Here is a 27,932-nt window from a genome sequence, read left to right as displayed (position 1 = left end):
CCATCGAGTTTGCTCTGTCATTTCATCATGGCTGATCCATTTCCCTCTCAGCCCCAATCTCCTGCCTTCTCCACATAACCCTCCATGCCCTGACTAATCAAGAATGTATCACTCTCTGCCTTAAAGAACAGTTCTCTTGACTGATCTTCCGTTCAAGATGGCATCTGAGTACAACACTGTTTTGAATGACATCTTCTGAATAGATCACAAAACCAAGTATTCAATTAGCCTCCTTTCTGCCGGCATGAACATCCAACTCACTGACCTCCGTTAATAACCCTGCCCCCCACCCTTACCCCCGTCCCTATCTATTATTTTAGTCTGGTTCTCTTTCTCTCTCTTTTTCCCCCCTCACTATAATCTCTCCCCCCAGCCCTACCTTTCTTTCTCTTTTATTTCCCATAATTCTCCACCTTCCCCCTAGCCCATTTCCCTCCAGCCTGTCACTTCCCAGCTCTCTACTTTATCCCTCCCCCCACTTCTTATCCCCCCTCGACCATCCCATGTTACTTCACTCCTCATGAAGGGTTTCGGCCCGAAACGTCGTCACTACCTCCTCCCATAGATGCTGTCTGGCCTGCTGAGTTCTGCCAGCATTTCGTGTTTTTTTATTCAATTTCTTTTATGTCTTCTATGTTTGTGGTTCTGGGACTGTTGGGAGTCTGGTGATTTACTGTTTGGAGATCGTCTGAGTTCTCCAGTGCTCTGCAGGCTCTCAGAGGGTTCCAGGAGGCCGAGGCAGCGTACGCCAACCTCAAGGCATGCAGGCTGTGGGATGGGCTGCAAGCCAACACTCAACCCTATTTCGTTGATTTAAAGCTTCCATTGTTTGCTGATTAAAGCAACAAGAGAGACTGAAAGAGGCCAATGTGAAAGTTTGGGTATTGTCTGGGTGCTTCAGCACTCTGCAGTCTCTGAAAGAATTCTGGGAGACAGAGGCAGTGAGCGCACACCTTACGGTGGGCAAGATGTGGGACGGGGTGCAAGCCAGTGTTTGACTCCACTTTGCTGAGTAAAGCTTCTGTTGTGCAATGAGGGAGATGGAAGCATTGATGTGAGTGTGGAGGGTAAGCACCTGCTGCCTACTCTTTGATCGCTCAGGAGCATACTGCTTCACTACCAGAGAGGGTAGAGCCAGCCGGTGTGGCCGAGAAAGGCGCCCAGGTTTTCTGTGTTTTGGATGTGGATTCGGGCTATAGATCTTCTCCCCAGACTTATAGCTTTTTTGTATTCTGTGTTTTTTGCCTGATCTTTTTTGCATTTTTTTTATGCAGGTGGGGGGGGGGTGGATTTGGGGGTTGATGTGCGTGTTCTGTTTTGGTTTTGGTTTTGTACTGGAGGAGGGATTTGGGGATTGATGTGCGTGTTCTGTTTTTGTTTTTTTTGTACCGGAGGAGGGATTTGGGGGTTGATGGCCATGCTGCCTTTCTTTTATTTCTTGGTTTCATAGCTACTCAGAGAAGAAGTTTAGAATTGTATACTTCAATAATAAGTGAACCTTTGAAACTTTGAAATGTACCTAGTGACATTGTCTCCATAGCTGCCTGTGGCAATGAATTCCACAGATTCACCACTTTCTGGCTAAAGAAATTCTTCCTCATCTCCATTATAAATGGACATACCTCTATGTTGAGGCAGCCCCTCTGGTCCTAGACTCCCCCACCATAGGAAACACCCTTTCAACATTCGATGTGTTTCAATGAGATCGCCCTCATCCTTCTGAATTCCAGTGAGTACAGGCCCAGAGCCATCAATTGGTCCTCATCTGGTAACCTTTTCTTTCCTGTATCATTCTCATGACCTCCTCTGTACCCTCTCCAATGTCAACACATCCTTTTGTATAGATAAGGGGCCCAAAACTTCTCACAATATTCCAAGTGAGCCCTTACCAGTGCTTTTTAAGGACTCATTGGCGTATGACATAAAAAGAAGCGGTCCCGACACAGACTCCCGGGAAACACTACAAGTCACTGGCTGCCAATCAGAAAAGGTTCCCTTTATTCTCATTCTTTGCTTCCTGCCAATCAGCCACTGATTTATCCATGCTACTATTTTTCCTGTAATACAGGGCTCTTATCTTGTTCATCAGCCTCATGTGTGACACCTTGTCAAAGGCCTTCTGAAAATCCACGTACATAACATCCACTGATTCTCATTTGTCTATTTTGCTTGTTATTTCTTCAAAGAATTGCAACAGATTTTTCAGGCAAGATTTTTCCTTATGGAAACCATGCTGACTTCAGCCCATTTTATCATGTGCCTCCAAGTACCCTGAAACCATATCCTTAATAATCAACTTCAGCATCTTCCCAATCACTGAAGGCAAACTAAAAAACACAAAATGCTGGCAGAACTCAGCAAGCCAGACGGCATCTATGGGAGGAGGTAGTGACGACGTTTCGGAGTCCTGATGAAGGGTTTCGGGCCGAAACGTCGTTATTACCTCCTCCCATAGATGCTGTCTGGTCTGCTGAGATCTGCCAGCATTTTGTGTTTTTTATTTATTTCCAGCATCTGCAGATTCACTCGTGTTGCTACTGAAGGCAGATTAACTGGCCTATAATATCAACAACACACACCTTTCGTCAGGACCAGAAACATCGACAGCGCTTCTCCCTATAGATGCTGCCTGGCCTATTGTGTTCCACCAGCATTTTGTGTGTGTTGTTGTTTGAATTTCCAGCATCTGCTTCGTGTTTGGCCTATAATATCCCTTCTTCTGCCTCTCTTGTTTCTTGAAGTGTGGAGTGACATTTGCAATTTTCCAGTCCTCCAGAATCATGCCATAATCAACAGATTCTTGAAAGATCATTACCAATGCCTCCACAATCTCTTCAGCCACCTCTTTCAGAACCCTAGGGTGTAGACCATCTGGTCCAGGTGTCTTTCCTACCTTCAGTTTCTCCCCAGTCATGGCAACTTCACAAACTTATGCCCCCGGACACTCTCAAACTTCTGGCATACAGCTAGTGACTTCCACAGTGAGGACTGATGCAAAATATTTGTTTAGTTCATCTGCTATTTCCTTGTCCTCATTACTACTTCTCCAACATCATTTTCCAGTGCTCCGATGTGTGCCCTTTCTTCTCTTTCACTCTTTATCCATCTGATGAAACTTTTGATATCCTCTTTAATATTGTTGGCTAGCTTAGTCCAACTTTTCTTTCTTTATGACTTTTTAGTTGCTCCCAGAACCACCAGCTTTTGATGTTCTGCTATCATCCTTCCTAATGTCCCCTTCCAATCAACCTAGGCCAGCTCTTCTGTCATTTCCCTGTAATTCCCTTTACTCCATGGTAATACCAATTTTAACTTCTCCGTCTCAAATTGCAGGGTGAATTCTATTATTTTATGATCACCCATCCCTTAAGGATTCCTTTACCTTAAGCTTTCTAATCACTTCCAGATCATTGCACAGCATCCAATCCAGAATAACTGATCCACTAGTGGGCTCAACCATGAGCTGCTCCTACAAACTCCCCCTCTTAGGATCCAAAAACAGCCTGATTTTCCCAATCTACCTGTATACTGAAATCACTCATGACTCTCTCAAACATTGCCCTTTTGACATGCCTTTTCCTTTCCTGATGTATTTGTGTACCTCATCTTTGCTACTGTTCAGAGGGCTGTAAATAGCTTTCATCAGGGTCTTTTCACCCTTGTAGGTTCTTAGCTCTACCCACAAGGATTCTACACCTTTCAATCTTATATCATCTCTTTCTAAGGATTTGATTTCAGTTTTCACCATCAGAGCCACACCACCCCCTCAGTCTGCCTGTCCTTTGTGTATCCTTAGACGTTAAGCTCCCAACTATAATCTTTCAACCACCTCTCAGGGATGCCCACAACATCATACCTGCCAATCTCTAACTTTGCTGCAAGTTCATCTACCTTATTCCGTATACTGCGCACATTCAAATATAACACCCTCAGTCCTGTATTCACCACTCTTTCTGATTGCATATGTTTTCATCAGTTCAATGAATCATTGGAAATAAGAAAACGTAATTATGTTTTTATTAAAGCTGATCATTTCTATGTTAGTGAAGCTTGTTCTTAATTACAGATACAATTGCAAGAAAGGTATATTTTATGGCTGCAGTAACACTGAAATTTAAGTAAAATGGAATGACACCATGTTCATATTTTGGATCTGATTATGATATTCATTGTTTTCTTTAGTGTGGCTCACTTAGATTTAATAGTTTCATGTCATTAATTCTGATTTGTACAGAGTGTGCTTTTGCTTAGTGTCTTGTACTGAGCAGTACATCTATTTCTCTATAACTTCATGATCCAATTATTAGATTTGCATAAACCCAGTAAGACTTAAATGCACCTTTTTATTGATAAATAATACGAATTTTGCTTGAGTTATCTTAAGTGTCCTTGCACTGAATGACTGTAATTGCAAGCTTCATGTAGCTAATGGTCTGTGTAATGCAATCAATTGGCATTTTCATCTGCTTGAACATAAGCTGTTTCCTTCATCATATTTTGTAAATATGTCATCTAATGCTGAATTGAAAGGAAATGAGATGTGAAATCCCACATAAATTGTTCCACTCACTGGCAGAATTAAAATATGAAACATTAAGAAAATGCCATTTAATTTTTTTTACAGCTTGTCACATCGAATGTTTATTTTTGTCCCTGCTTTATTAAAATTACAAGAGATGTGTCTTCGGCTCCCTACATGGCATCTATAAATGGAGGGTTAGTTGCATTTTATCTACACTACCACACATCCCCAGAGTAAATAATTTCACTGTACTGATTCAACAATCTATGGACTCACTTTCAAGGTCTCTTCAATTCATGCTCTCAATATTATTTATTGCTTATTTATCATTATTATTTTGTTCTACTTTTTGTATTTACACTATTTGCCATCTTTTGAACATTGGTTATTTGCCCGTCTCTATGTGAAGGTTTCATTGATTATGTTGTGCATCTTTGTGTCCTCTGTGAATGCCCACAAGAAAGTGAATCTCAAGGTAGTATATGGTAACATATACATACTTCGACAATAAATTTGCTTTGAACTTTATTACTTACCACTATAAATATTGAATTGTGGATCCTTTTTATTGATAACCCTACTCCCAAATGGTCACCAAAGAAGTAAAATAAACAAAAGCGTTGGAAATATTCAGCAGGTCAAGCAGCATCTGAAGAAAGAGAAACAGTGTTAAATAAGTTTCATTTCAAAGACTCTTATATCAATTTTCCAGCAGCTGCAGTTAGTTTTATATTTTCATTATGCCACATTGACTTTTGGTATTAAAACTGGGATAATTAGAACAGTGTCATTTGTATTCCTTCATCCGTATTTTATGAACATCATTCAATTTTGCTATAACTAAGCTTTTGCTACACTAAATTTGCTATAACTAAGCTTTTGCTACACTAAATTTATTTTTATCTGAGCCGTGTTTCTGAAGTTTGACTTTCTGGACGGCAACGTTCAATGATCTGAATATTCAAATGCTGATCATTGTTGGACACTTAACCAAGAAGCTTCAGACACTGAATAAAAATGGAAATCATCAACAGAACATTTTTAGTTTAGTTGAACTATTTGCAGTGTCAGCACCGTGAGTATTTAAACACAAAATCTGTTTTCCAGTGTTAGTAGAGAAAAGGACCATGAGTTTGTTTTCCCTGTGTGAAGGTTCACTATACCTGAATTCAAAATGCGTTTACCTTGACATTTCCTTTGACATCCTGAACATTTTCCAGTCTTTCTTCCAGATAAGGTAAATATTGGAACCTATATTTGTTTAATCAGAGACTATCATCTGTGTAGAGTGGAGTTTAATTTTATAAGGAGTTCCTTGTTCACTCCAAAACTGTTGTGTCCTCTGAAAACCAGGAATCCTTAACATTCATTGGTGTTTCTCCTGTCAATGGAAAAATGACTGACAACTTGCCTTGATTGACGTGCATTGCCATTGAAGAGCCATTTGTTAATATGTTGACATGTAATTAATCAGCCACCAGCTTGTTCTTCTGCCCTATGGTGAGAGGGTAACCTGATGAATGGGAGGTGGGTATAAAAGATATGGCTGGCAAAGAGCAATCCTACCCTCTCCAAGTTTTTGGGCGGAGGCACCACAGCCCTGATATTGCTGCACTTGGAAACCTGAGCCAAAGCTTTGTTTCTGAGAGATCTGGAACCATAAAATGTTTTGATTTTCAAGCTTTTGAGCAGTTTCTCTCTGCCTAAATGAAGCTTCTGTTTCTGTAAAAATGGGAAACAGCGTTTTTTTTCAGAAAATATGTACATTTATAATATTAAAAGTATTAGAATAATATTTTGTTAGTAATTGGCACCCTTACCACTCCAAGCCACAGAAAACTTCCCTCAAGCTTCTACCACTTGACTTCTAAAAAATGTTTCAAACTTTACCTTGAGTTCATGATTTTGTATCTAACGTGCCACATATCCGTTGTGATTTAAAAGATAAATGAAACATAATAAGATTGGTATAGCCCCTGCAGAAGAAGCCCAATCCTGTTCTTTGTCTAAAGTTTTCTGCCAAATCATAGGAGCAGCACTGCATAACCATCATGGATTATGTGTCATGATCTCTGGAGAAATGGGAGAAATGAATCCCAACCGACCTTCATTTCTAAGCACAGACAAGCAATGTGTAAGACATTAAACCCCAGCTACTGGTATCTGAACATCCTGAAATGCTTTCCATTGAGGTCTTAGGCTCACCACTATTTTCTTGAGAAAGGCACCTGTAAGTACTGCCTAGAATGACGTTAGTATATACTCTGAATAAAATATTGATGACTTACTCTCTGTCCCAGCTCTTTTCAGCTAGATTTCAAGGATCTCTTTTCCTCTATGCAGCCATTACCTATTTTATGTTGGAAAGCTCTGTTCATCATTTCCACCAGACCATTTTGTGTGGCCACAGCCAATTAACATCCCACTGAGTTATAATTAGCTACAGCTCCCTCTTACAGCTTAATTATGTTTAACTGCCTAAAGAAGCCAACAGTGATCAAGTGTTCACCATACTGCATTATGCCATCTTCAAACAAGAAACTGTCCATTTCAAATCATAGTTGGAGACTTCAACTAGGCTTGTTTGAAGAAAACCCTGCCCAATTGCCAACAGCAGATAACCTGTAGCACCAGTGTTCCCAATGTACTAGACCACAGTTATATTAAGATAACAAAGCCTACTTTTCCATATGCACTTTGGGAACTCAGGTCACTTGGCTGTCCTTCCACCTGCATTCAGGCAGTCTAAAGAGCAATGCTCCACAGCTTAGGACAACAAAGAGGTGGTTGTGGCAGGCTGTGGAGTGGCTACGGGATTGTTTCGAGCTGCTGGACTGGGCCACGCTCAAGGACGCATCTGTGGATCTGCATGAATGCACCATGGTTGTCATGGACTTTATTTAAACAGTCGTAGATGAGTGTATCCCCCACAAAATCATTCAGAGTCTTCCCCAGTCAGGTGCCCTGTATGAACCACGAGATGTGCAGTCTGCTGAGGGCTGGATCAGAGGCGTTCAAACCTGGCAACCAAGAATGTTATAAGAGTACTATCTCTGGGAAGCCATCTCACGTGTGAAGTTCCGATTCCAAACAATACTTGAATCAACGAAGGATGATTGACAGTTGTGTCAGGGTTTGATTACTATCACTTCTTACAAAGTAAAATCAAGCAACATAGGAGACAGCAGGGCTTTGATTCCGAATGCGCTCAATGCCTTCTACGCTCGCTTTGACCGTTCAAAACTTGGAGGATCCATCACAACTTCCACTTTCCTCGATGATCCTATGATTTCAGTCTCTGAAGCTGACATGTGGGTAGCCTTCAGGAGGATGTGCCCACGAAAACCATTCTGCCCAGATGGGGCACTTGGCCATTTACTAAAGACCTGGGCTGATTGGCTGGCTGTTGTGTTTACTGAGGTTTTTAACCTTTCGACAGTGTGTGGTACTCACCTGCTTCAAGCAGGCTTCAATTATACCTGAGCCCAAGAGGAGTGTGGTGTCCTGCCTCACCGCCTATCGCACAGTAGCACTGACTTTCACAGTGATGAAGTGGTTTCAGAGTTTGGCAATGAAACTTATCAGCTCCCGTCTGAGAAGCAACTTGGATCTGCTTCCATTTTGCCTACTGGAGGAGCAGGTCCACAGCCGATGCCATCTCACAGGCTCTTCACTCAACCCGTGAAGATCTGGACCGCAAAGGTGCACACATCAGGATGCTCTTTGTCAACTACAGTTGAGAATTCAGTGCCATCATCCTCTCAGAACTAATCAACAAGCTCCAAATCCTTGGCCTCAGTACCTCTTTGTGAAATTGGATTCTGGATTTTCTCACTTGTCGACTCCAGTCTGCTTAGATTGGCAACATGTCTTCCCTGGTCTCCATCAGCACAAGGCTGTGTGCTTCATCAATCACTTACTCTTCAGCTCTGCTCACTTTACACTTAGGGCTGTGTGGCTAAGCACTGTTCCAATGCTATATTCAAGTTTGCTGATGACACCACTGTCACTGACTGAATCAGCATATAGGGGACAGACTGAAAATCTGGCTGAGTGATGCCCCAACAACAACCTCTCATTCAATATCAGCAAGACAAAGGAGCTGACTATAGACTTAAAGAGAAGGAAATCAGACGTCCATGAGCCAATCCTCATTGGAGAATTAGAAGTGAAGGGGATTAACAACTTTAAATTCCTAGATGTTATTTTCTCGGAGGACCTGTCCTGGGCCCAGAATGTTAGCACAATTACAAAGAAAGCACGGCAGTGCCTCTACTTCCTTAGGAGTTTGCGCTATTTTGGCATGATATCTAAAACTTTGACAAACTTCTATAGATGTGTTGTGGAGAGTGTTTTGATAGGCTGCATCACGCCTGATATGGAAACACCAATGCCCTTGAATGCAAAATCCTACAAAAAGCAGTGGATACGGACCAGTCCATCAGGGGTGAAGCCCTCCCCACCATTGAGCACATCTACATGAAATGCTGCCACAGAAAAGCAGCATCCATCATCAGGGACATCCCCCCCCTCCACCTCCCCTCCATTCAGGATATGCTCTCCTCTCACTGCTGCCATCAGGATGTAGGTACAAGAGCTTCAGGACTCACACCACTAGGTTCAGGAACAGTTACTATCCCTCAACCATCAAGCTGTTGAACCAATTAGGATAACTTCACTCAACTTCACTTTCTCCATTAATGAAATGTTCCCACAATCAGTGACAAATTTTCGCAGACATTTCATCTCATGTTCTCGATATTTATTGCTTATTTATTTGTTTATTATTATTTCTTTCTTTTTGTATTTGCACAGTTTTTTTGCCTTCTGCACTTCTTGACGGTCTTTCAGTGATTCCATTATGATTATTATTTTATAGCTTTATTGAGTATGCTCACAAGAAAATGAACCTCGGGGTTGTATATTGTGACCTATACAGTATGTACTTGATAAAAAAAATTACTTTCAACTTCGATAGTGGGGGGTGGGGGGGCTGAATAGGATGGTTGATCAGATTAACTGCACAAGGAAGAAGCTTTAAGATGGTGTGAAGTTTTTCACTTAATAGCCCGAGGGTGCTGTCCAGTAGGGAGCTTTTGGAAAACATAGTTTTGCAGACATATATGTACTTTGATAATACAATCTACTTTGAGTTTTGAACTTTAGATCATCTCCAATTGGCAGTTCAGGTCCACAATCCCTTATCCGAAATCCTGAAATCCAAAAATCTCTGAAAACTGAAGTTCTTTCCGCCAACAGCTGACGTCACTTAGGAGTGATGTAGCAGCGCTAGCAGAGGCCGCCAGACATCAGTCGTGGCTCAGCGCTCATACTGGTTACACATGCATTTGCTGTTCACTTATATTTTGTGTTCACTGTTAACTTTGTGTTTAATTTCACTGTGAAAATGTCAAAAAGAGCTGCAGGAACCCCTATGGGTAACAATGAGAAAAAACGAAGGAAGCATCTATCATTATCAATAACGCAGAAAGTGGAGTTATTGCAGAAGCTTGATCGTGGTGTGGCTGTGCGGCGCCTTACTGAAGAATATGGTGTCGGAACTACCACTTGTATATGATTATCTTTATCACTGTATATGATAAAGAAACAGAAAAACAAGTTACTGAAGCTTTATAATGACAATGATGTTCTACATTTATTCCAATAAGTCATTTACCATGTGTATGATTCGGTTTGTTTGAAGCTGTATATTTTTTATTTTTTATTGAATGTTTTTGTTGGAAACAATTTTTTTCTTGTCATTATTCCCTAAACAATGCAGTATAACAACTATTTACATAGCATTTACATTGTATTAGCTACTATAAGTTATCTAGAAATGATTTAAAGTAAACGGGAGGATGTGTGTAGGTCTGGAGCTCCACTGGGTCCTAAAGTCCACCCACACTGAGACATTAAATAAGGAACTTGAGCATACATGTTTTTTGGTATCTGCGGGGGTTCCCGGAACCAATAAGGAGGGATTCCGAAAACTGAAAAATTCTGAGTTTCGAAATGCAACTGGCCCCAAGGATTTCGGATAAGGGAAGTAAAGATACTTTGGATGGGTAACAGCATATTGTTCCTTGCTTCTGGGCATGCATGAATAATTAAAGTTCAGAATTATTTTCAGGTAATCATCTTTATTGACTGAATCATGAAAATATTTGTATAGTAATTTAGCTGTTCCCAATAGTAAATATTATTTTGTCCTGCACTTTCAATCCAATACAATTCTGATTAAGATGACGGGTACAATGCCAGCAAAAGAAAGCACAGGTGATTTTCTAATATAGTAATTCCTTTCTCTCTTTTATATTGCCCAGTTTCATGTATGGAGACCTAACGGATAAGAAGACCATAGACAAAGTCAGGCAAACATTTGACAACTATGAATCAAATTGCTTTGAAGTTCTTCTGTATCATAAAAACAGTAAGTAATGATAATTCTATTATAAATCCATTACTTTATGACTGTTCTTGGGATGTATTTGAAATAAGATTATAAAGGCTGATAAAATAATCCCACTAATTATTGAGCATATGTAAGTTCCTCTTAAATGCTTTTGAAAGTACAAGAACCCCTTTATGACAGAAGAATTTGTTTTAATCCATAAAGATATGTCCATTCCTTACTGTGATTTAATTCTATACTCATTAATCTAGACAGAAGGAGCATTTGTTAATTGAGCAGAGACATTCCACTTCATCAATGCCTTCTGAACCATCTTCAATTAACATTTATTACTTAAACCTTATTTAGTCTATGCTTAGTTGAATGCCCTGGCACATCAACTCTATCTACCAAGAAGCCCTATGCTCCCTTAGATTTTCTGCAACCTTAATTTGTGATATAATCTCAGAGATCCTGAGCTCAACCCAGAGTATAATCAAATAAAGTGGGACAGCCTAAGTATTAGATTTTCTAAAAGGGGTTTGCATTCACAAGCTGGATCAAATTACAGAATCTTAATCATTTTGTTTCCGTATGCTGGAAATTTTGATTTGCTGATCAACTTGTTCCAAGTATACTTTGGAATGATGCTGTAGAACTGTTTACATGTGAGTGGGTTTGGAAAGAGAATGATAGTTTTGAAATAGTTTTAATTGTAATATGCTCATTTTGTTAAAATAAAAACAAAAACAATAAAGGAAAAACATCAAATATTAATTGGCTTAGATACCTTAATACTGACTCTTGTGAAGAAAACTTTTTAGAATGCTGAAAGAAATGACGTTCATTCAGCTGATTTTCTAGAATCTTAAATATTAAGACAAAAACTGTAAATTTAATTGTTTTGGATGGGGAGAGACTTTAGTTGGTGCTAATACATGATTTATTTTAGACTGCCCAATGGATTTTTTATTTGGAACACAGAGAGATAAAACTAAGCTCCTCAGCACATGGTTTTGGTCTGCTATGAGAGAAATAGAAATTTTTTAGAATGAAAATGTAAAGTCAATGGATTAAGGTCTTCATAAATAAAATAATCTGGGCCATTGATTGTCTTATGTATTTCTTTCTTTCTTCCTGCATTTAAACTCAGCTAACAACAGAAAATACATTTCAGCTAAAATGCATTTTTATTTTCTAATTCTAGCAATGACATCCTTATTTGAATTTATTCAAACTCATCATAATAAAGAAGGTGATGAATGCAAGTTTCAGTGATGGTGTGTCCTTGTCATCACTGATCTATTTCTCCTCCTGCATTGCCAGACTGCATTGAAAGTCTTGGTGATCCAAAGTGATAAATGAAAATGGGTGAAGTTGTGCTTTGGTGGCATGAGGTGTTTGGGGGGAGGTTGGGCCAGCAAGAGCGTGTTTATACCATCTGCAGCTCTGCAAAGGGGGCTGTGCGTATGCTCCTGTTGACATTAATGGTGTTGAAGTTTGGGGGGGGGTTAAGAGTTTTGGGTGCCCAGGTGCAACCATACCAATGTCTGTCCTGCTCCAGCCACATTGACGTCACTGGTAGAAACCCTCACAAATACCTCTACTTCCTCAGGAGGCTAAAGAAATGCAACATGTCCCCATTTACTCTTCCTGATTTGTATGAATGCGCCATTGAAAGTATTCTGTCTAGATGCATAACAGCAAGTAGCAGCAAGAAACTGTAGAGTTGCGGACTCAGCCTGGCACGTCACAGGAAGCAGACTGTCCTCTATGGACCTTATCTTGCTGCCTCGGCAAAGCAGCCAGCATAAACAATGACACCACCTACTGCAGACGTTCTCTCTTCTCCCTCTCCCATTGGGCAGAAGATGCAAAAGCCTGAAAGCACGCAGCACCAGGCTCAAGGACAGTTTCTATCCCTCTGTTAATCGACTCTTGAGCAGACCACTTGTATGATAAGATGGGCTCGTGGCCTCATAATCTATCTCATTACGACCTTGCACTTTATCATAGAACATAGAATGTAGAACAGTACAGCACAAGAACTGGCCCTTTGACCTACAGAGTTGTGCCAAGCCAAGTAAATTAGTAATCAAACGACCAACTAAACGGATCTCTTCCGACTACACAATGTCCAGATGTTTCCAATTTCCTCACATTTTTGTGCTTATCTAAACATCTTGTAAAGGTCCCTAATGCTTCTGTCTCTACCACCACCCCAGGCAGTGCATTCCAGGCCACCCACTATACTCTGCATTTAAAAAAAAGCAACTTGCACCCCACACCCCCTTTGAAATTACCCCCTCCCACCTTACATGCAGTCCTCTGGTATTGGACATTTTTGACCCTGGGAAAAGATACTTTCTGTCTACTATATGTTTGCCTCTCATAATCTATCAGATCTCCTCTCAGCCTCTGCGGCTCCAGAGAAAACAACCCAAGCTTGTCCAAACCCTCATTTTAGCCTCTAATCCAGGCGGCATCCTGGTAAACCTCTTCTGAACCCCCTCCAAAGCCTCTACATCACTCCTATAATGGAACAGACCAGAACTGTAAGCAACACACAATCCTGACTGAATCCAAACAGCCAATTCCCCAGCAATCTCATCTCTTGCCTCTCTCAATAACCTGGGGTATATCCCAATCAGATTCTAGGGACTTATCCATAGACCTAACATTACCTTGTCCTTTATCTCGAAATGCTCTATCATATCAATCTGCTGAGCACTGATCTCCCAGTCCTTCACGTCCTTCTCCTTGGTAAATACTTGTGGAAAGTACTCATTAAGCACTTGTAAGGTACCCACATCCTCCACATTCAAGCAAATGTTCCCCCTTTACCCTTGGGTGGTCCTACCCTCTGCCTAGTAATCCTCTTGTTCCTGATGTATGTAGAGAATGTTGTTTTTCTGCACTGCACTTCATTGATGGCTTTATTCTGCATTGCTATGATTTTCTTACTCTATCTGAATGCACTGTATAATTATTTGATCTTTATAAACGGTATGCAAGGAACACATAGAAGATGCTGGAAAAATTCAGCAGGTCAGGCAGCATCCATGGAAGGGAATAAACAGAACTGTACAGTATGTGAGACAAGCTTTTGACTGTATTTTGGTACATGTGACAAAAATACACCAGTTCCCATACCGATTTCAAGCAAGAGGTCAGATCTATGAAGGAGGATTGGAGATGAGTCACACACACAATTGCTGGAGGAACTCAGCAGGCCAGGCAGCATCTCTGGAAAAGAGTAAACATTGGACATTCTGGGCTATGACTGTGACCATTAATGAAGGGTCTTGTCTTGAAATGTCGACTGTACTCTTTTCTATAGATGCTGCCCGGCCTGCCGAGTTCCTCCAGCATTTTGGGTGTGTAGCTTTGGATTTCCCGCATCTGCAGATTTTCTCTTGTTAGAGATGATGATCTGCAATTGTGATTACACCAATTTGTAGTTTTGGCTAGCCTTGGCTACAAGAAAGAGTCAAATATGTCAGTCAGTTCCTTGTGGATAATGTGACTAGTCTAGCATGCATAAACAACTGACAACATATGTAATCTATGTGGTGTAAAATAATATTTTAGCTTGACTGTGTTAATGCATAGTATCTGGAAACTGTGCAGAGTCACCATTACTTTATTTTAAAGATACCCAGAAATACAAGAGGCATTTTATTTTTTGTGCTGTATGCTTGGAGAAACACATTGAACAGCCATCATCATAACATTTTAATCAGTTTTAATCAATTTTAAACAAGGTTTTGTTATATCACTGAGTCAGTATTAATAAGGAAGCTCCAATCCCATTCAAATTCACATTTGCTTTGAAATTCCTCCAATAATTGCAAAAGAAGGGGGATAAAACAATGAGAGGACAGAGGCTTTCAGACATTATGCAAGGACAATTAACAGTCCTCGAGATCAAAGGGGAAACCATACTTAAAAAAAAGCGGACAATTTAGTTAGCAATGTTTTATTTGAGCAGTCTCTATGAAAGGTAAACTGTGATATTGCACATAAGTCTTCTAAGGGCACAACCTGCTGAATATATTGTGTGACAGGTCTGTGACTTGTGAGATTGTGGATTAAGTATGAGCATGGATTGTGGTTTAGTTATTGAGCAGAAAATGGAGCACATAAATAAAGATATCATTTTCAAGGCAGCAATATAGCTGAGTGTCGCTTGGGACATACATATTTATTATCAACATGAAAATAATGTTTTCAAGCTTGTTGACAATATAACGCTAGCTGGCAAAGCATCCCGTGGGCATGAAAGGATAGACTCCAGTTGAGTACCTGAGCCAAAAGATGTCACATAGAACACAATGCAGAGAAATCTGAAATGACCTTCTCAGACTGGAATGATGGAAAAGCAGTAAATACTGAGATTGAGAAGAATTCTTACAGATTTTATTTATTTAGAGGCACAGTGCAGAATCGGTCCTTTGAGCCACACTGCCCAGCAAAACCTGATTTAACTCTTGCCTAATCACGGGACAATTTACAATGACCAATTATCCCACTAAACGGTATGCTCTTGTAGTTAGAGAGGAAACCGAAGGACCCTGAGACAGCCTATGCACGAAGAGGATGTACAGTTGACATCGTAAAGGAACTCTGAGCTCCGATGCCCCAAGCTATAATAGCGTTATGCTAATTGCTGTGTTTTTGTGGCACCCAACATGATTGCTGAAGGCTAATGGGCAGAAATAGCATGCAAGTACATTGTTTGCCTGTATTGTAAGAGACTGAGTACATGAGTGCAAAGTCTCACTCTGATGCTGTAGGGGATCCAAATCTGGGCTATTGAGGACAACCTTGATCATCTGACGTCAGGAAGGATAAACACAGCAGAGGTCTATTTGGTTATTTCTTGGGATGGGACAGCTGTCTAACGAGTAGGATGGTGTAGCATAGGGTCCATTGCAAACTAAGTGTTTTGGTTGGGAATGTTGGTGGATAGGATGTAGGTGGATAAACTTATCTTTGTCATATTTCAAACAATAGTTTCAACATATATTTGCTGTTATTTTGATTCCGTTAATCTCTGGATGCCACTGTCATTGTGCAGGAGAAAAGTGTGGGGGAGTAACCACTCTTGTAGAACATCTTCTTTGTATTTTATTATTGAGGAGTCAGACAGTGTTCTTATCACACCGAGTGAATTTCATTATATCCAGCTGCAGATGATGGAATATAGCAGCTTTTAACATTCTACCTTCTGCTGACTCAGAAGCTGGTAAGATTTAGAATTGGGGAATTTTATCTTTAGACTCCTGGAATTTGTTATGGCACAGCTGATTTAAAAAATAATGGGAGTTAAATTGTGTTAAAAAACATGATAGTAACACTGTCAGTACTGAAGCTGAAGCAATACCTTTGACACTCTTCAAATCTCAGGATAGAGATAAAGATTTCCTCAGATCTCCTTTTAAATAAGGACACTGCACTTGTCTTTCATAGCTTATTGGTACACAAACCTATCCACAGAGTTTTGAAATGCTTGCCCCAGTGGTATCATATGATATATCCCCAAGAAACTCACATACTTGAGTATCTTGAGGATAAGTCTCTATGTTTTTTACTTTGTGATTTATTCTTTGCAATCTCAGTAGGGTATATACAATTCACTCTCTTTATTGTTCATGAATCAAACATCCCTGTAATGTTAGGTTCTTGGAAAACACTGAATCATAGTCAGAATCACCGACATATGCCGTGAAATTTGTGTTTGCGGCAGCAGAACAATGCAATATATAATAATAACAACAAAAATACCATCAATTGACATTTCCCTACAGGAAGGGGTTTAGATGGGGTAAAGTTTGTTAGGTGTGTTCAGGAAGGTTTCTTGACACAATATGTAGATAAGCCTACAAGACAAGAGGCTGTACTTGATTAGGTATTGGGAAATGAACCTGGTCAGGTGTCAGATCTCTCAGTGGGAGAGCAGTTTGGAGATAGTGATCATAATTCTATCTCCTTTACAATAGCATTGGAGAGAGATAGGAACAGACAAGTTAGAAAAGCATTTCATTGGAGTAAAGGGAATTATGAGGCTATCAGGCGGGAAATTGGAAACTTAAATTGGAAACAGACGTTCTCAGAGAAAAGTACGGAAGAGATGTGGTAAATATTCAGGTGATATTTGTGTAGAGTTCTGCATAAGTCCTATGAGACAGGGAAGTTATGATAGGGTACAAGAACCGTGGTGTACAAAGGCTGTAATAAATCTAGTCAAGAAGAAAAGAAAAGCTTACAAAAGGTTCAGAGAGCTAGATAATGTTAGAGATCTGGAAGATTATAAGGCTAATAGGAAAGAGATTAAGAAGGAAATTAGAAGAGTCAGAAGGGGCCATGAGAAGGCCTTGGCGGGCAGGATTAAGGAAAACCCCAAGGCATTCTACAAGTATGTGAAGAGCAAGAGGATAAGACATGAAGAATAGGACCTATCAAGTGTGACAGTGAGAAAGTGTGTATGGAACCGGAGGAGATAGCGGAGGTACTTAATGAATACTTTACTTCAGTATTCACTATGGAAAAGGATCTTGGTGATTGACCGGACTGAAAAGCTTGAGCATGTAGATATTAAGAAAGAGGATGTGCCGGAGCTTTTGGAAAGCATCAAGTTGGATAAGTCGCTGGGACCAGATGAGATGTACTCCAGGCTACTGTGGGAAGTGAGGGAGGAGATTGCTGAGCCTCTGGCGATGATCTTTGCATCATTAATGGAGATGGGAGAGGTTCTGGAGGATTGGAGAGTTGCAGATATTATTCTTTATTCAAGAAAGGGAGTAGAGATTGCCCAGGAAATTATAGACCAGTGAGTCTTATTTCAGTGGTTGGTAAGTTGATGGAGAAGATCCCGAAAGTCAGGACTTAAGAACATTTGGAGAGGTATAATATGATTAGGAATAGTCAGCATGGCTTTGTCAAGGGCAGGTCGTGCCTTCTGAGCCTGATTGAATTTTTTGAGGATTGTACACATTGATGAAGGAAGAGCAGTAGATAAAACCATGGAACATTACAGCACAGAAACAGGCCTTTTGGCCCTTCTTGGCTCTGCCGAACCATTTTTCTGCCTAGAGCTACTGACTTGCACCTGGACCTTATCCCTCCATACCCTTCTCATCCATGTACCTGTCCAAGTTCTTCTGAAATGTTACCACTTGTGCCCGCATTTACCACTTCATCTGGCAGCTCATTCCACACTCCCGCCACTCTCTGTGTGAAGAAGCTCCCCCCCACCATGTTCCCTTTAAACTTTCCCCCCTTCATCCTTAACCCATGTCGTCTCGTTTTTTTTCTCCCCCAGCCTCAGTGCAAAAAGCCTGCTTGCATTCACTCTACCTATACCCATCATAATTTTATATACCTGTATCAAATCTCCCCTCATTCTTCTGTGCTCCAGGGAATAAAGTCCTAACCTATTCAACCTTTCTTTGTAACTCAGTTTCTCAAGTCCTGGCAACATCCTTGTAAACCTTCTCTGCACTCTTTCAACTTTATTAATATCCTTCCTGTAATTCGGTGACCAAAACTGCACACAATACTCCAAATTCGGCCTCACCAATGCCTTATACAACCTCACCATAATGTTCCAACTCTTATACTCAATACTTTGATTTATAAAGGCCAATGTACCAAAAGCTCTCTTTATGACACTATCTACCTGTGACACCACTTTTAGGGAATTTTGTATCTGTATTCCCAGATCCCTCTGTTCTACTGGACTCCTCAGTGCCCTACCATTTACCTTGTTTGTTCTACCTCGGTTTGTCCTTTCAAAGTGCAATACCTCACATTTGTCTGTATTAAACTCCACCTGCCATTTTTCAGCCCATTTTTCCAGCTGGTCTAAATCCCTCAGCAAGCTTTGAAAACCTTCCTCACTGTCTACTACATCTCAATCTTTGTATCATCAGCAAATTTGGTGATCCAGTTTACCTCATTATTATCCAGATCATTGATATAGATGACAAATAACAATGGACCCAGAACTGATCCTTGTGGCACACCACTAGTCCCTAGATGTAGTGTATATGGACTTCAGCAAAGCACTTGATAAGGTACCCTTGCAAGGCTTACTGAGAAAGTAAGGAGACATGGGATCCAAGGGGACATTGCTTTGTGGACCCAGAACTGGCTTGCTCACAGAAGGCAAAGAGTGGTTGTAGACGGGTCATATTCTGCATGGAGGTCGGTCACCAGTGGAGTGCCTCAGGGATCTGTTCTGGGATCCTTACTCTTCGTGATTTTTATAAATGTCCTGGATGAGGAAGTGGAGGGATGAGTTAGTAAGTTTTCTGATGAGACAAAGGTTAGAGATGTTGTGGATAGTGTCGAGGGCTGTCAGAGGTTACAGTGGGACATTGATAGGATGCAAAACTGGGCTGAGAAGTGGCAGATGAACTTCAACAGAGATAAGTTGAAGTGGGGTCCATTTTGGGAGGTCAAATATGATGGACGAATATAGTATTAATGGTAAGACTCTTGGCAGTGTGGAGGATCAGAGGGATCTTGGGGTCCAAGTCCATAGGATGCTCAAAGCAGCTGCGCAGGTTGAATCTGTGGTTAAGATGGCGTATGGTGTATTGGCCTTCATCAACCGTGGAACAGAATTTAGAAGTTGAGAGGTAATGTTGCAGCTGTCAGACCCCATTTGGAGTACTGTGCTCAGTTCTGGTCGCCTCACTACAGGAAGGATGTGGAAGCCATAGAAAGGGTGCAGAGGAGATCTACAAGGATGTTGCCTGGATTAGGGAGCATGCCTTATGAGAATAGGTTGAGTGAACTCGGCCTTTTCTTCTTGGAGCGACGGAGGATGAGAGGTGACCTGATAGAGGTGTATAAGATGATGAGAGGCGTGGATTGTGCGGATAGTCAGAGGCTTTTTCCCAGGTCTGAAATGGTTGCTACAAGAGGACACAGGTTTAAGGTGCTTGGGAGTAGGTACAGAGGAGATGTCAGGGGTAAGTTTTTTACTTGGAGTGGTGAGTGCAAGAAATGGGCTGCCGGCAACGGTGCTGGAGGAGAATACGATAGGGTCTTTTAAGAGACTTTTGGATAGGTACATGGAGCTTAGAAAAATAGAGGACTATAGGTAAGCCTAGTAATTTCTAGGGTAGGGACATGTTCAGCACAACTTTGTGGGCTGAAGGCCTGTATTGTGCTCTAGGTTTTCTATGTTTCTATGTAATTTCAGTAAATATATATTTAATAGTTAAATTAAATAATTCATACAAAAATAGAAATAAACAAGTAGTGTGGTAGTTTTCATGAATCCAATCGGATGGCAGAGGGGAAGAAGCTGTTCTTGAATTTTTGAGTGTGTGTCTTCATATCAGATGGTGATGCAGGCAGTTCAAATGAGGTACATTTGTAGAAGTATGCGAGTGTCTTTGGTGACATACAGAATCTCCTCAAACTCTTCATGAAGTATAGCTGCTGTCATGCTTCTTTGTAGCTGCATCATTATGTTGGGTCCAGGATAGATCCTCAGAGATATTTGTGATGTCTCTGCAAAACTACATGTAAAAGCATGCATGTGGGAGATGGCTTTTACTGGTGTGTTCATATTGGAGAGAGAGGGAGAGAGAGAGAGAGAGAGAGAGAGAGAGAGAGAGAGAGAGAGAGAGCAAAGCGTCTATGTAGACAACAGTGAATGCGCAGACAACAGATCGATATGTAGTACTAAGGGTCATTGCTCTAAAAGAAATAGACCCATACATTACACTTCCTCTTAGATTAATGCAACATAAAACTGTATATGTACAAAACATTCAATTTCCTTTTCATAAATCCATATTCCAAATAAACGTGCTTTCACATTAACAGTCATAACTAACTTCATAGTTCTAAGGGTTCAATCTTTTGGGTGGCGCTCTGTTTCTTTTAGGATAGAGCCTCTGGACCTGTGGATTGGCATCAGGTTTGGTAGGTGTCTTGTCTAAGACAACATTCTTGCTTTCCAGTGTCACATTGCTGTCAGTGAAATCACCCCTGAGAGCTAATTCTGGTGACTGTAAATTGTCCATCTTGTTGGATGCAATTGACTCATGTGTGTTCTTTGCTTCGACACCCAGTATCTGGTCCACATGACCTCTCAACTTATGATCTCCAACATCCACTGCGTACATCAGTGGTCCAGTTCTTGTAACTTTCTACTGGGTGCCCGCTTGTCTTCTCAGTAACCATGCATTAAGACTTCCTGTCCAATCTTGAAGCTCCCTGCTGCTTCAGTTGGTAACTGACTGAACTGGTTATTCTGTACTTCTCTCCATTGATCTGTTTTCAGAAGGTCTCTGCGACATCTCAGACCCCTGTTCATGAACAGCATTGCAGGTGTTTGATTTGTCATTGCATGTACAGTGTTTTCATACACAAAAAGGAAGATGTTTACCTTGTGCTGTGGAGAAATGTCCCCCTTCTCCATTGCTTTAATGGGCTTTTTGAAGGTTTTGTTAAACGTTTCAGCCAACCCATTCATTGCTGTGTGGTGAGGAGTTGATTTGAAGTTCCTGATGCCATTTTTCTTTATGAACAGTCAGAATTCTTCTGATGTGTATTGTGGTCCATTGTCACTCTGGTAAGCCACTTCTGGCAAAGATAGCCTCTGAGCAGAGACAGTCTTTGCTGAGGTGGTTGATTTCATTGGTATAACCTCTGGCTGCTTTGAATGAGCGTCCACAGCAATCAGGAACATGAAGTCCATGAATGGCCCAGCAAAGTCAATATGTACTCTTTGTCATGGTGATGACAGCCGCTCCCATGCGTGTGACAGTGCCTTTGGGGGTGCATTTTGAACTTTGTGGCATCCTGAACAGCTTTTCGGCAAGTCTTTGATCTGCTTATCCATTCCCTACTCAAACATCTTCTGACTAGCATTAAGCAGCTGTGACCGTTAGTGCTACCATTTGTGCTGCAGTTGCCTGTTGAAGTCACACTGAGAGCTTTGATTGAGTGCCAGTCTAGTTGGATTTTTCTCAGTCATTCACATCCAAAAAATGATGGCTCTCTACTTTTCTGTGTTCGGCCTCTGTATGTCACATTTACCTTCAGTTTGCCTTTGGGAGACACTTTTTCACCTGTGCAGGTCTTTAGCAATACTGAGATCTTCTTTAGAAAACAGTCTATTGTAATCAACCTCTGGCATTATGGACAAAGCTGACCCTGTATCAAGCTCCATTTTCAGTTTTACAGTGGACACATTTATTGTGATTCATATTATATTGTGATCTGCTTTGGTAATACTATGCACTTCTAGGCATGGCAGTTAACCTTTGTCATACTCTGTGTTGTCTGATTCTGTTTTACATTCAGTCACTTTATGCACTTGCTTAGTTTTGTGTTTGAGACTTTTCACTTAGTTGTGCTTTTTGTCTGCCCGACACACTCTCTCTATGTGACCTTGTCTGTGACACCTTCTGAAAACTTTTCCTTTTAATCTACAGTCACTTGCACCATGGGAGGATTTGCCACATGATAACATTTTTGGCTTTTTGCACCATTCATGAACATTCTGTGTATTTCACATTCTAACCTCCTTTTCTGTAGATCTGAGGCATCCTTTGCAGTATCTAATGATACTGCAATGGTCAAAGCCTGTTCTAAAGTTAGGCCTCTTTCTGCCAGTGGCTTTGTTTGAGTGCTTTGACTATGCATGTCACATACAAGCCTGTTCCTTAGTGCATCAGGAAATCCATCTGGAAAGTCACAGTACTGGAAAAGTTTGCACAGTTCTGCAATGTATTTATAAAGGCTTTCATCTTTTGACTGGTTCCTTTTGTAAAATATAAATCTCTCAGCTATTTCCAGCAGTTAGGGCTCAAGCAATTCTGTAAAATTGTAATGATTTAATCCAAAGTCTTGCTTGCAGGCTTTCCAGGGGTTAGTTTGTGTAAGAGATTGTACATTCTTGGGCCCATTAAGCTAAGAAATGTAGCAGCTTTCCTTTGTTCCTCCACATTGTTCATGCTACAGTACGGTTCAATCCTCTCAATATATGAGTCCCAGCCTTCGTTAGCACTGTGAAGTTCATCAGCTTTCCCAACTAAAGCCATCACCACATTACTTTCACTTTAAATTCAGTGTGTCTTTCATTGTTAGCCACACATTTGTTAGCGCCTCTGATTGCCTTCTCTGTACTGTGATGGGAGACAGGAGAGAGGGGGATGAGGATGGAGATGGGTGAGAGGGGGATGGGGATGGAGATGGGAGGGAGGAGGATGGGGATGAGGATGGGTGAGAGGGGGATGGGGATGGAGATGGGAGGAGGAGGATGGGGATGAGGATGGGTGAGAGGGGGATGGGGATGTAGATGGGAGGGAGGAGGATGGGGATGAGGATGGGTGAGAGGGGGATGAGGGTGGGGATGCAGATGGGAGAGATGGGGAAGGAGAGATGAGGGAGAAATGGAAGGGAGAGAGAGAGAGAGAGAGAGAGCGCAATGTGCATACGTAGACAACAGACCAATATGTATTACTTACAGGGGGTCATCATTGATAATAGACAATAGACAATAGACAATAGGTGCAGAAGTAGACCATTCGGCCCCTCAAGTCTGCACTGCCATTCTGAGATCATGGCTGATCATTCACTATCAATACCCAGTCCCTGCCTTGTCCCCATATCCCAATAGACAATAGACAATAGGTGCAGAAGACAGAAGTAGATCCTGACATTACAATATTGACACGCAGGAACTTGAAATTTCTTAGTCTTTCCGCTTCTGATTCTTCTAAGAGGACTGGTATATGCTCCCTTCTCTTACCCTATCTGAGATCTGCTCTATCCGTAACTTCATCAATCAGACTCGTCAGTCAGAACTGCCTAGTAATAAACGTCATTTTCCTTTTTTTGATGCTAAATATGCTTGACTTGTTTTCCATTTGTGCCAGTTTCCTTAGCAATTTGAATTAATATGATAGAATTTACTATGATCCCCAATAGGATTTCCCATTATCTATGTGCCACAATGGCCTGCATTTCTTCTTACGTTTTCTGATGATATAATACTTCACTTTCCCTACCCAACACCAGCTGATCCCAAGAACACTTTCCTCTGTGTGTACCTAACCTCAAAAGGCCCCCGTAATAAAGGTCAGTGTTAGATCCAAATGGGAATGAGATTCTGCCTCATTTCCAGTCCCCTCAACAAAACATTGCAACTCAAGCTTTCCAAAACTCATGAGATGCTGTAGAAGAAGATGTAAACACCTTCAAGTCATTGAGTTTTCTGATTAGGTTTGACCTTTCCTTCATGCAACTTCCCTGGCATTTGCCTTTGTTCTTTGGGGTGCGGCAAGTATGAGAAGGCCGCCTAAGATTCCGTACTCTGCTGTCACCACAGGGTTGATTTCTTATTTGAGTCTTGCTGACCCATCCTTAGGAAAGAAATATATCTCTATTAATATCTCCATTCTTTCCCCTAGTCCCTCTGTTCTAGTTCTGCATAAGTGAAAAAATCCAAGCAGAACAAGCTTTCTCTGTCCCCGAAATCACACTTTTCCTTAAAAACTCAGGCCATTGACCCTATCTTGCACCCTCTACAAATGCTCACGTGCAAAGTGTTCAGCATCCTGTCTCATCTCCCTGCAGTGATGTTTCAGAGAATGTTAACCTTCGGCCCCCACGTATAACATAGAATAGTACAGCACAGGAACAGATCACTTTAACCCATGAGGTCTGTGTCAACCAGTACTGCCAGTTCAAACTGCGTATCTGCCTGCATGTAGTCTATTTCCCTTGGTCCCCTGTTTGTTCATGTGCCTCTCAGAATACCTTTAAAACCTAGCTAATTAATTCCCTGTAGCTAATATAAATGAATGTCCAATTGGACAAATCACTACATCCAACATGAACAAAACTGACAAGTTCCTTGAGAAACACATTATCAGCCAGTGACCTCAAGTGGAATTCTAATAATTCCACTTCTTCTGAGAGAAAGAAGTTTAAAAACACACAAAACAGTCCTTTTGGTTACACTTGCATATCTTTCTGCTCACATTTTTAAGTGTTGAATCTTTACAGTAAACCAGTGTGCTTTTAGAACTCTGCCCATTTTGATTTGTCTATTCACACAGTGAGTTGGCGGCTCTGCTATGTGTGAATAAATGCCTCTTATACTTGTGCTTTTGATTCTTCTCTATAATAAAACTGCTTTTCTGTCTATATGGGCAGCTTTCCTATGTGGACTTGAACTTCAGTTTGAGACTGAAATAGGCTGTGGATTTTAAAATCATAAAATGAATGCTAATTCCTTGGAAAGCAAGTAATACAAAAGTAAAGCTGTCATTTTTCCTTCCCGTAAGTCTGTCAGAATTATCACAGATTTCCACTTCCTTTTTTTGAAATTGCACTGCTCTTGCGATAACAGAACTGTTCTTGGTACTCCGAGCTCTATTCATCACTCCAGAAATTGCCCGGAGCTTTACAATCAGTGGCCACTTTATTAGGTACAAGATGTACCTAATAAGGTAGCCACTGAGTGTATGCATGTGGACTTCTGCTGTGTAGCCCATCTACTTGAAGGGTTGACATGTTGTGCATTCAGAGATGTTGCTCTTCTGCACACCACTGTTGTAATGTGTGGTTATTTGATTTATTGCTGCCTTCCTGTCAGCTTGAACCAGTCAGGCCATTCTCCTCTGACCTCTCTTATTAACAAGGTATTTTAGTCCACAGAACAGCAACTCGCTGGATGTTTTTTTTTGAGCCATTCTCTATAAACTCTAGAGACTGTTAGTATGAAAATCCCAGGAGATCAGCAGTTTCTTAGATACTCAAACCACCCCATCTGGCACCAACAATCATTACATGGTCAAAATCACTTAGATCACATTTTCTTCCCATTCTGACGATTGGTCTCAACAACTACTGAACCCTTTGAGCAGGTCTGCTTGCTTTTATGCATTGAGTTGCTGTCACCTGATTTGTTGATTAAGTATTTGTATTAATGAGCAGGTGTACAAGTGTAGCTCATAAAGTTGGCATTGAGTCTAAATGTAGACTATCACTGAGCGAGAGGAGAGGGTGTTCATAATGCCACTTGAGTTCAGGAACACTGTCGCGCACAGAGATTATTTATCGTTGTTTCAATTTTGTTTTACCAGTCAGGGTTAGCCCTGAGCTGAACCCCGTACCCGGAGGACCAGTGGACCGCTCTTAGTTTGGCCTCTACCCTTTGACCTGTTTGGCCTCGGTGACCCTACCACGAGTCCAGCTAACATGGCTCTCCAGGTCATTGAAGAGTATGCAAGTGTTCAAACCCTACGACAAGCTTGTGGTCCTCTTTGAAGAGACTATCTGTGGTGATCTCACAGTCAGATTTATATTAATAAGCCAAATAACTTCTTTCTCCTTTTAACAGTTGTCGTGTATAAAATTCGCTATCAATTAAAGTTGTGTGTCAATTTTCACCTGTAGGTATGGTGATGTTGTATTTGCATTGGAAACATTTCCAGGCTCATCCTGTTACAGGATAAGCCATTTTGCTTTCCTTAGCTACAATGTGGTACATACTCAGTAACTGGATTTGGAAAGATTTTTGACTCATGCTAAAATCAGAGGCAACTCGACACGAATCACACATTGGTCTAGCTTCTACTGGATCTAAAATAATAGTGAGCACCCATGGAGAAAGAAATGCCATACACCTGACGAAATGTCTTCATCTTTATATTAGCTCCATTTCCCTCACCACGTATGCTGCCTGCCATGCTGAGTATTTCTAGCAGTTTCAATTTTCATTCTGCAGTCCTGAAATGCACAGTATTTTTACCTTTAGATGGATCTATCTTAATCTTAGGTTCAAAGAAGACTAAATACTTTTTATCTGTTCTCACAGGGAACATAAGTAATAATTGACATTATCAATGTTCAATGTAAATTTATTATCAAAGTACATATATGTCACTATATACAACCCTGAGATTCATTTTCTTGTGGGTGTACTCATTCAATCAATATACAGGATAATAACCATAACAGAATCAATGAAAGACTGCATCATCCTTTCCTCTTTGTCCTGATACTGATGAGTAATTATAAATGACAATATTTTGTCTGTTTCTTCACATCTAATATGTGGTGGGAATCTATCAGACTTCGTTACAGTGATTGCAGGCTAGAATCTAATAGTATTTGCCGAGATGACTTGCAGTTAAGCAAGCAGGTTGAATTTCATTATGTTCACCAAAAGAAAGAGACGAGAGGACAGGTGGTGTGAGAGAATAGAAAGGAGTAAGATATGGGTCAGAAATTGAAATCCTTTGAAGCAAGAGGGAGCTTTTGGGTTAGCAGAGTTAATTGATAGTGTAGAAGATAATCAACCATCTGCAGTGATTACAGTTTCTGCAGTGTACAAGACCAATTGTTCATTCTGATCAAACTTTGATGCATTTGTGTGGAATGTGTTGATTTCCTTTCGTTTAATGGCCTTTTTTTTAATGTATTTGCATTTTTTCTCTCTATTGGCAGGGACTCCACTCTGGTTCTATATGCAAATTGCACCCATAAGAAATGAATTTGACAAGGTGGTTTTATTTTTATGCACTTTCAAAGACATTACCATATTTAAACAACCCATTGAGGATGAGTCAACAAAAGGTAATATTTCTTCTCCATTGCTAAATTGATATGTTTGCTGTGAGAAAATTCAATGTGGTTTTCATTAAGTATAGTTTGCCTATTGTATCATTGGGTTATGTGCAGGCTGATTGCTGTGACAGAAGAGAGATGATGACTGTTACATTAGAAGATTCTACCAATTGCTCAGTGTGCATTCCAAAAAATTAATGTTGCTTCATTCTGTAATTCACTTGAATATCTAAATATATTATCTGTCTTTAGATTTCTATCGGCGTGTCTTCCCTCAGGATCTATCTACAGCTGCGCATCAATTTGTTTGCTCTCCTTCGTGATATTATAACCTATCCTTGACAACTAGTCCACATGTTATTGTGGTCCTGTGGTTACTTGCGCAAATTCTGAATTATTCTTTTGCAT

At 40.7% G+C, this 27,932-nt stretch overlaps 1 protein-coding gene across 1 annotated transcript in view; it reads left to right on the top strand.

The window, feature by feature from the left end:
* The window catches only part of kcnh5b (potassium voltage-gated channel, subfamily H (eag-related), member 5b), a 386,291-nt gene that overhangs the window by 80,829 nt on the left and 277,530 nt on the right, over positions 1–27,932 (top strand). The window contains exons 3-4 of the mRNA XM_059988032.1: positions 10,849–10,955; positions 27,405–27,533. Coding sequence (XP_059844015.1) covers positions 10,849–10,955; positions 27,405–27,533 — 236 coding nt within the window. The remainder of the gene's footprint in view (positions 1–10,848; positions 10,956–27,404; positions 27,534–27,932) is intronic.

This window comes from Hypanus sabinus, chromosome 2 (assembly GCF_030144855.1).
Source record: "Hypanus sabinus isolate sHypSab1 chromosome 2, sHypSab1.hap1, whole genome shotgun sequence".
In the NCBI taxonomy this organism is placed as follows: domain Eukaryota; kingdom Metazoa; phylum Chordata; class Chondrichthyes; order Myliobatiformes; family Dasyatidae; genus Hypanus; species Hypanus sabinus.
Note: the sequence above shows the minus strand (reverse complement) of the source record. Positions and strands in the feature narration are given on the sequence as shown.